Source organism: Trichechus manatus, unplaced genomic scaffold (genome assembly GCF_000243295.1).
Source record: "Trichechus manatus latirostris isolate Lorelei unplaced genomic scaffold, TriManLat1.0 scaffold00106, whole genome shotgun sequence".
NCBI lineage: Eukaryota > Metazoa > Chordata > Mammalia > Sirenia > Trichechidae > Trichechus > Trichechus manatus.
The window spans coordinates 8,673,479-8,682,975 of record NW_004444042.1 but is presented as its reverse complement, the minus strand read 5'-3'; the positions used below and the strand labels follow the sequence as shown (position 1 = coordinate 8,682,975).

At 51.4% G+C, this 9,497-nt stretch overlaps 1 protein-coding gene across 1 annotated transcript in view; it reads right to left on the bottom strand.

The window, feature by feature from the left end:
* Positions 1-75: 75 nt before the first annotated feature.
* PSAP (prosaposin) overlaps positions 76-9,497 on the bottom strand; it is a 35,959-nt gene continuing 26,537 nt past the window's right edge. The window contains exons 8-14 of the mRNA XM_004383255.3: positions 5,597-5,728; positions 4,063-4,158; positions 3,539-3,725; positions 3,290-3,447; positions 2,887-2,967; positions 2,475-2,582; positions 76-1,252 (exon numbers count right to left, since the gene is read on the bottom strand). Of these exons, the coding sequence (XP_004383312.1) occupies positions 1,217-1,252; positions 2,475-2,582; positions 2,887-2,967; positions 3,290-3,447; positions 3,539-3,725; positions 4,063-4,158; positions 5,597-5,728 (798 nt within the window). The 3' untranslated portion in view covers positions 76-1,216. The remainder of the gene's footprint in view (positions 1,253-2,474; positions 2,583-2,886; positions 2,968-3,289; positions 3,448-3,538; positions 3,726-4,062; positions 4,159-5,596; positions 5,729-9,497) is intronic.

Genomic DNA, 9,497 nt, shown 5'->3' with positions numbered 1-9,497 from the left:
GGAGGCTGCAGCCTTGGAGCTAGTCAGATACCAAATTCTTTTGGCTGAGGCGTCCCAGAAACACTCAGGCCCAGGTCTGGTGGACAGAACTTTATTGTTAAACCACAGAAACTTTAGTGCAAAACAAACAAAAATCATTAAGTCCATTTACTAGTAACAACATGTCTTCCTGGCTTTGTGTGATGTTGACTGACAACCAGAAACAGAACAGACGCTGCAGCCAAACAGGAGAGGCAGCAGTGCAGCGGCTGAGGCCCCAGGCAGCACCCACTCCCACACCCGGCAGAGCCCTCGGCCTGTCACCCTCCACCAGGAAGCCAGAAGCTTAGGAGCTCCTCATCCACACTGACTGAAAGGGAAGGTCAGAAAGAGCATCTACAGTGGGTGAGGCTGTGGCTGCCGAAAGTGACGGGGTGGTGATGGCCGGGCACACACGAAGCAGGCATGGGGCTGCACCACTGTCACACACTCACAGAAGCCAGGCCTCACAGGCTCACCACACAGAGCTATCAAGTTACATTCAGCCAGAGTTCTCCCTCCCACCCAGACCCACAGAACCCCCAACAAGGCAGCACAAAGAAAAGACACAGGAAAGCTGAATCAGGGTCAGCCTGGGGCAGCAAACCCTCGGACCTAGCCACCTCCCCTGAGCCATCAGCAGCTTCTCACAATCTGCACTAGCACAGTGGGAACTACACTGTTTAAAAAGCCTAACTAGCGTGAGCTTCTGTTCCTTCACATACAACTGCCTTTGTTTTGCTTCTCTGTACAGCAGCCAACAGACCTGGGAAGAGGGCAGGGTCCCTCATTAGCGTGGGTGGAGGCCTCAGAAAGCCCAAGCCCCCCAGTGTCCAAGCGCCTGGCCAGGCTCAGAACAAGGCCCAGGTACAGCAGGTGGACAGCTGTTGTCAGGAAGCACTGGCTCATGCCAGCACCAAGTATCCCTTCTCCACGTCGCCACCGTGCACAGGCAGGCTAAGACCCCAGGACGCAGGATGCCGCTGTCTAGCAGAGAGAAAAGGGACACTGAAGCACTATGTCAGTGGGGGGCAGGTGCCTCCCACACTGACAGCGATGTTACAACAAGAGACTTAAGACATGGGGTGAGGGGAGGGAAGCCTATTTTCAAAACAAAATCAACAGATGTGCGCGTTCATTCCCCCAGCTACAGAAGTAGGAAAAGACGCTGCAGTTTCTCCAGGATGGAACATTCCTTCTAGTTCCACACATGACGTTTGCAATGCTCGACAGCCTGGGAGAAGAAAGGAAACTGGTTTTAATCTTCAGGTGACAGACTGCACTCCTGGTCCATTAGTATCAGACATCACCCAGAAGTAGGACCCACTATATTGTCCTAGGTCGGCCAGACGGCACAAGATGCTGAAGACCCAGGACAGTACCTCATTTAAAGCCTGGAACTGTGGTCACCAGGGTTTTGGGGGCTCGAAAGACCAGAGTCCACAGCAGATACATAGCCCTTCTGTATTTTGCAGAGGAGCACCCATGTAGTGGGGCCCAGGACCCCTTCATTTAGTTACAGCACCCTGCTGGGTAGGATGCAGAGGCCTCCAAGGCAGCCCCTCCTCACCCAATAGTCAGAGGCCCACACAAAGTGGAGCCATGGACATTTACCCACTCAGGGGAGCAGAAGAAACCAGTCCCAACTCTGACCACGGTGGGGGAGGGGGTGAGGCACAGACAGCTGGGACCTGGCTACAGGAAGGAATTGGGCACGGCCAGGGTGTGGCCTCTCTGCCCCTCCCTGCAGTGGCCCAAGACCCGAGGCAGATGTTGTAACCTTCCCTAACAGATACACTCAGCCCCCTGGTCACAGGGAACCCCAGCAAGGAAGAAAAAGTTGCACGAAGGAACATTAAGCAACGGGCCCGTGCAAACCTCTCCACCCAGAAGCGCAGCACAGCCACCCAACTGGTGGCCGCCCGGCACGGCAGCTCCACAGCAGCCAGGCTGCTGGCCCAGCGTCGGCCATTCAAGAGGCGCTCTGGTTGGCTGGGGAGTGAAGACCCAGGCAGGCTCCAGGCAGTAAGTCTGAAGGCCTTGAACAATTCCTGCAGGTGACCTCATGCAAATGTGACACTGTCACAAGGGACATGAAGCAAGGAAGTAGATATATCCCCAGCCCAGATTCCCCAAAGCCAAGAGTGTAGTCAGCCCTGTCTTTGCTGCTCCTTAGCTAGACGGCCATGAGCAAGCCTACTCCCCTCCCTGGGCCTCAGCTTTCTCACCTAGACAGAGGTAGGGGAGAGAGCTTGATCACTAAGCTCCTGTTAAAGCAAAAAGTCAAGAGGGCAGGCTGGGAAGGCAAAGCTGCCCTATCCACAGGCAGGACGGGACCCAGGGCTGCCCTGTCCGCACGCAGGGTGGGAACCCAGAGCTGCCCTGTCCGCAGGCAGGATGGGACCCAGAGCTGCCCTACCCGCAGGCAGGCTGTGGAGCAGAGCTGAGCTACCTACATTGCACTGGGCTGCTGTCTCCATGTTCTGGCACCAGTAGCTCGGGCCCCAGACACACTTCTCAGCTCCCAAAAGAGGCTTATGGGCTGAGGGGCAGGCTCCCACCGTCTATATGGTGAAAAGGGCAAAAGAAGAATTAGATCTGCCCACGTTATCCTTTTTCAAAACTTCTAAAAGCAGGTAGATTCAGGGCTCTGACTTATACTTTAAAAACCCACCTGGCTTGTGGGTAAAGCAATGGGCCTAGAGCCCTAGCTCCCTATCTTCCTGGCTCTCCCACACTCCATTCACACCCCCCTCCCCTGGCCCTGAGACCACCCCACAGTCCAAAAATCTCAAACCCATCCGGGGTCCACGCAGTGTCTCACAGGTCATACCCGCCCGAAAGAACCCACCGCCCGGCAAAGCTTACCAGGCACACCAAGGAAGGGTCCATCACCTCCACCAGGATCTCTAACAGCACGGGCTCATACTGGGTCACAAAGTCATCGCACTGTTACAGAAAACAGGGACAAGGGTCCAGGTCTAGGCATGCCCCAGCAGAGTGGGGTACAATGGGCCCAGAGGGGGATGGACATGCTCTACTTCAGAGGCCCTACAGCCCAGTGGGCCCTGGGGTCTCCCCTCCCAGCTGTCTAGCCCTTACCCCTACATCTGGCCTCCGAGCTCTCATGTTATTTTCGCTCAGTGGACTCCACGCCTGGAGGCAGACATAGCTGGTTTTCCCCTCAAGCCTCCATCAGGATACCATCTCCCTGCCTCTGCAAGCCCCAAGCCTGCTCGGACATTAGGGCCTAAAGCAGCCCGAGGCATACCTGCTTCTTGTAAGGGTCAGGCAGGAAGCTGCAGCCTTTCTCGAGAGCAGCCAGGATCTCCTGCTTTGTGCTGTTCTTCTCCAGGCTGTGATCCAAGTAGCTAACCAACTTCTTGCACACCTCACAGAAGCCACCATCCTTCAGTGGACTCACGTGTGCTACAGAAGAGAGGGCAGGCTCAATGCTGGCAGGGTCTTCCCAAGGCCCCAAGGGGCCGCCACCCCTACCCACCTGGCCCGCTGGGCTCACCTTTCAGAGCCGGCAGCCCCTGGATGGGGCAGAGGTGAAGCATGCTGCACACCAGCTCAGGGCTGGCCTCCTGCAGCAGGATAGACAGGATGGCACTGCCATACGTGTCCACCACCTCTTGGCACTCCTGAGACATGGAGGTGGGCAGCTTTGAGCACACTTTCTCCAAAGCATGGATTATTTCTTCCTGAAAGTCAACACAGAATCATGTGAGAGGCTGGGAGGCTGAGCAAGGGTGAGAGAGTTTAAAAATACTAACTAGGAAGCCAGCTAACAGCACGGTGTTGCTTCTTCTCCAAAGACGAGAGCCACAAACAGGGCAGGATGGCCTGCTCCAACCCAGCCCAGAGGGGCCCACTGGTGGACAGCGCCTTCTAAAAGCTGAGGAAACGGTCGTACATTCTCCCAATCCAGCACCACGGAGGGCCAAACCCACTTCTTCCATTAGGTTCTCCCACTAGGACATTTTGGTTCAAGGACAGGAGAGGGGCATCCCCGTGAGGAGGGCGGTGCAGTCCACATACCTCGGTCCTGTTGTTGTCAATGAGCTTGACCACTTCCTTCACCATGTACTCACACACCTCACAGTACACACTATCCTTCGCCTGGGCCAGGTCCTTCTGTTGAAGGGTGCAAGAACACTTTAGTGTGGATCCCTCGCCCCGAATTCTGCTCCCCCAAAGGAGAAGGGACACTGAGGGCAGGGGCTGGTTACAGGGTACAGTCACACAAACAGTCCCACTGAATTCAACATGATCTGTAGCTTCCTCCCAATGTCCACATTCAATTCCCTAACATGTTTTACGTGGTGAGGCACCTGTCGCTTACCCAATCCCCTACCACCCCACTCCCACGCCGCCTCATACTTTAGAAGACAGAAACAGTGTCCCTGGAACTGCCCACGTGATGCTCTGTTCAGTTTTAATCAGCGTTCATTTTGGAAGCCTTGTGGGGGGGAGACAGAGTGAGGGATTTTAATACTATTTAAAAGACAGAGTTTTAAACACATCTTCCGGTCTGCTCTTTGGGTTTCCCAGGTCTCACCAGCACCTGAGATCGCTTTTCTAGCCCTGCTCAACAGCACTTCCTGTGATAAGGAGATATTCTCTACCTGCACTAATTCGGAGTCGCTAGCCACGTGTCTACTGAGCACGTGAAATGTGGCTAAGTGTAACTTAAAAAAAGAAAAAAAAAATTATTAATTTCATGTCATTTGAATTAAAGTAGCCACGTGTGGCTCGTGGCTACTGCTCCGGACAGTGCAGCTTTACAGCGTAACTCTTCAACGGTTCTTCAGTCTCTGGCCATTAATTAGGTCAGCAGGAAGGATCTGGGCCTGCAAGCACCTCGCCTCGGGAGACAGCAGGTGGCAGTGCTTCCCGGACACCATGAGAAACCTTAGCCCTTCCTGTGGGTCACTCTGTGCACGTGCAGAAAGGACAGAGCAAGAGACAAGACAAGCTGGCTGTCAAGTGAAAGGGGAAGTGTGTCAGGCGAAAAGACGTCAACCTGGGCCCTGAGGAACTAGGACGTGAGTCCCAGGAGCGCAAGGACATCATTTTGCTCACCCATTGTGGCCTCAATCCCTGAAACAGTGCCTGGCCCACAAGGTGTGCTGAATAAAAATTTAGTATGGAAAGAAGTAGGATTTTTACCAAGTGACGGGACACACACACACACACACACACACACACATGCAGGCAGCAATCCCACAGAGGCTGCTGCCCGAGTTTGGGGGGTGTTCTGGGAGTGTCAAGTTTTTACAATGGCTACAGTATGGGGAAGGACCCAGGAAGCATATCGGAAAGGTTCGGCTGGAGCAGACACTTTTGCACCTTGAATGGCATGGTACAGAATGGAGACCTGATCTCATAAGCACTGTAACTCTGGACGGCTGCGAGGTACGTGGGCGGCCATAGGCTAGAGGTTCAAGCTCAAATGCCTTTAGGAGCCAGGCAGGAAACAAAAACTGTGAAGGCGGAATGTGACACACTGGAAGTGGTGGGACATCAGCCGCCTCTGCAGTCAGAATCAGGACCATGCCGTGACACCTGGTACCTTAATGGGCTCCACCAGTTCCAGGGCGGGGATGACGTTCTCCATGGCCACCTTGGCAGGAATCAGAGGCTGCATGGGCATCTCCTTCAGCTCGTCGCAGAATCCAACCAGCCCACAGATCTCCTTGGGTTGCTGAGGACAGCATGCGAGACCCGTCAGGTGCAGGCCTGCGCCCTGCCTCCCCTCACCCTACTCTCTCCACACAGGTGGGGGGCAGGGAACAGACTCCCCAACAGATGGGCAAAGAGTCGGCATTAAATTTAAAGGAGCAGTTACACCTGGAGGAGGGAGCCCAGAGAGACCCACTATCTCTGCTGCTCCAACCAGGGGCATCCGAAGGAAGCAAAACTGCCCACACCTTTAACGGGCCACTGGAACATCTTCAGGGATAGCTGGTCTGCTCTAGAACCTGTTTTTCAGTTGAGCTGGCTCCCTCTTGATAGGAAGTAAGCTCTAGATCCTTTCAAGAGGATGAAATACTATCCCCATAAACTGACAGCCAATTTCAGAGGCAGAACCATTTCAACGATGCATTCAGGGGAAATGATGACTTTCTAAAAACCATATTCGATGTTCACAATCCCACAGTCACAGTATACATAAACCCCGATTCTCCCAAATCAGTGAATCACTGCAATTCACAAGGTCCCTGGATTGATCCTCCTTCATTATCGAGGCACCAAATCAGAGAACTAGATCGTTTGGACAACATCTTGACCATTATACTGTGATGACGGCCGAGAGAAAAAAGTATACATACTTTGTATACTTTGCAAACCAAAAGCAACCAGCACCCCAGCTCTGGGCCTGGCAGCACTCGCCTCCCACCACCAAACCATAAAGCAGTGGGGACAGGGCCGCTCGCGAAAAATGAGACCTGTGACGGGAAGAGAGCTAGACCATGACTACAGTTCCTCGTTTTAACACCTAAAGGTGCTAGAATTAAAGTTGGGGAGTCAAGAAGGTATACCCCAAGTAACCCTGTCTTTGCCACGCCTTAAGAATGAAAAAAAAATAGAGTGGGGTAGAAGAGACAGCAAGTGTTTTAGAAAAAAAGACACCAAGGTTCAGGAGGGCTGTGGATGCTTCGTTTCAGGATCAGCTTTGTTCTACTGAAGGAAGACACCTAAGGAGGCCCAGGTGAAAATTCGGGTACTTTACCCAAAGTCCTCTCCCTTTAGACTCAAGATACTTTGGGAAAATCTATAACCTAGAGACAGATGGCAGTGCTCAGAAGGGGGCAATGCTCAGTGTGGCTCCATTAAGCATTCATCAGATGGCGGAGCAGGCAGGGCCTGGGGGCTCCGTTTCTGCGTGGTGAGCTGATGGCCTGGTCATCGAGCGGTCTGGTGTGGCTCCCAATCCCACAGATCACCCCATCACCCAGAGGAGCAGAAGCCACAATCAAGAGATTGTCTCCAACTCTCTGGATCCAACAGACAGGGGAACTGTCTGTTCGCTCTTTGCAAATTACTCGCTCATGCAGCAGAAGCATTTCTAAGAACAGGACTGAAGGCATGCAAGGCTCACTTGTTGTGACAGACACAAGGTGTCCCACTGGAAATCAGGCCCTCTGCTCAAGAAAGCCTAGGCTCCCTCCAGGGCCCACCATGGTTCCCCTCACCACACAGGCATGTTGACCGTGAACTCTGACCAAAGCCAGAGGCTCTGCTGGCTTATCCACCCCGAGGAGGTGAGACCCCAACACCCGGAGTTCTGGATCACATGGAAGAGATGAGACGTTGCCCGCAGCCTATGAACACAGAGGGAGGGACCCTGCCTTTCCCAATCATTCCTTGTATCTGTCAGAGCTGATCGTGCCAGACAAAAACAAGATGAGCAAAATAACTAACAGAAGCAGCCGACCACTACTACAAGCAAATTCCCCCATCACATACCTGGTCCTGCTGTTGAGAATAAAAAAAACAGGAAATCGGAGGTGAAAATAAGAGAAAGGAAAGGACACAACAGTTAAGAAAAATTAAAATAACAACAATCAAGCAATTAAACAGGTATAAGGAGGACACGCCAGGGAAAACACCCTGGCAGTCAGGTATAAGCAATCTACCTGTTCCTACTAGTGTATCATGTGGACAAGGGCTTCTGAAAGCTCTGGGCCCAGCTGGTGCATCATCCCCATGTCCCTGACACACCAAGACCACCAAGTCACACTCGGAACACTGGGCGGCAGGCCTCCCTCCCCAGAAACACTAAGAAGGGGCTTCCATCCTCAGAGGCCTGACCTCACCACACCTGCAAGGCCTTCCCCTCAGAGTAGTGATGAGCAGCAAACGGGAGACGCACGGCTGCCCAAACAAGGAGCAAGTGTCACAATTATATAAATACACCCAGAGGGGTCTCTGTTGCCCGAGGCCTCATGGCAATCTACCCCAGGAGGCCAAATGCCAGCCAGGAAGGAGGATATGACAATATAGCAACAGCCTTAAAATCTGGTTTCCCTTTTATTCAGCAATTCAGTCTTAATTCTCTATAAACCTACTGCCGTTGAGTCGATTCTGACTCACAGCGATCCTATAGGACAGAACAGAACTGCCCCATAGGGTTTCCAAGGAGTGGCTGGTAGATTCAATCTGCTGACCTTTTGGTAAGCAACAGAGCTCTTAACCACTGCACCACAAGAGCTTCTAGTTATCTATACTAAGGCAAAAACAGGGATATACATATACACTTGGCTATAACGATGCCCATGCCTTCTATTCCCACGGGCAAACAACCTAAGTATCAAATAACAGAGGATTGGCTACATAAATTATGTTCCATCTGCATGGCAGAATATTATGCAGCCACTTAAAAATGATTTGGCAAAGACTGTTTAATGAGCAATATATCTTCAGGCAAAAAAAACAAGCTACAAAGTACACGGTGGTATATGCAATATGACCCCATTAATGTTTTTAAAAACCCCAAATGATTTCTGCTTTGGGAATTATTATCCATATTTTTTTTAAATTTCTATACAGATAACTTTTATAATGAGAAAAATATTTTTAAGTTAGGTGTAAGGAAGCCTTAACTAAATCAAGCCACATCAAAGGCTTATTTTCCCCTACTTTAGGCACAGGTCTTTTTAAGATGCCTTTAAACACTGTGGGCATACTTTGTTCTAAAAAGTGTGAAAAATAATCCCAAATAAACTCTATTGTATCTAAATGGATTACTTCAGTGGTTAGACCAGGGGTCACTAAACTTTTTCTGTAAATATTTAGGCCTTGTGGGCCATAAGGTCTCTGTAGCAACTACTCAACTGTGCTAAACAAATGGGTGTGGCTGTGTTCCAATAAAACTTTATTTACAAAAACACGTGATGGGCCATAGTTTCTGACCCCTAGGTTAGAAACAAGCTCAAGGACTGAGGTCAAAGTCTAACTTCATACTCTCTCGGGTTCAGAGAGCAGTCTGAACTCTTGATAACTTAAGGACCTCTGGTCACAAAAGATTTTGCTGAGAAGCTCAGGACAAGGGCATGTCATCTTGTGGATATGTCACCTTGATCTAAGAAGGCCAGTTTATTTTTCTGTTGTATGGATGCCTTCAGAATGCCCTGCTCTGTACAACGGTTTTCTGCATGAGGCTAGCTAGCTTATGAACAAGGAACGTGATCAATACTCTCTACCTCTGATAATGAAGGAACGCCTCCACCACCTGGATGCATCAAAGTAAGTGCAGGGGCTCAAGCAGCAACTACAGCTAATACTGCTGCAGTACACAGGGCCAGCTCTAGGGGCTGAATCCTCCTCCAGAACTCACACTTGCTACAGAGCAAACTATTTCTACAGGTCCCAGGGTTAAAGCCAGATCCTAGAAATCTCATGGCCAGCTCACACGTACACAGGCAAACAGACCACCAGGAAGCCACCATGGCAATCCTGGGGATCCAGCT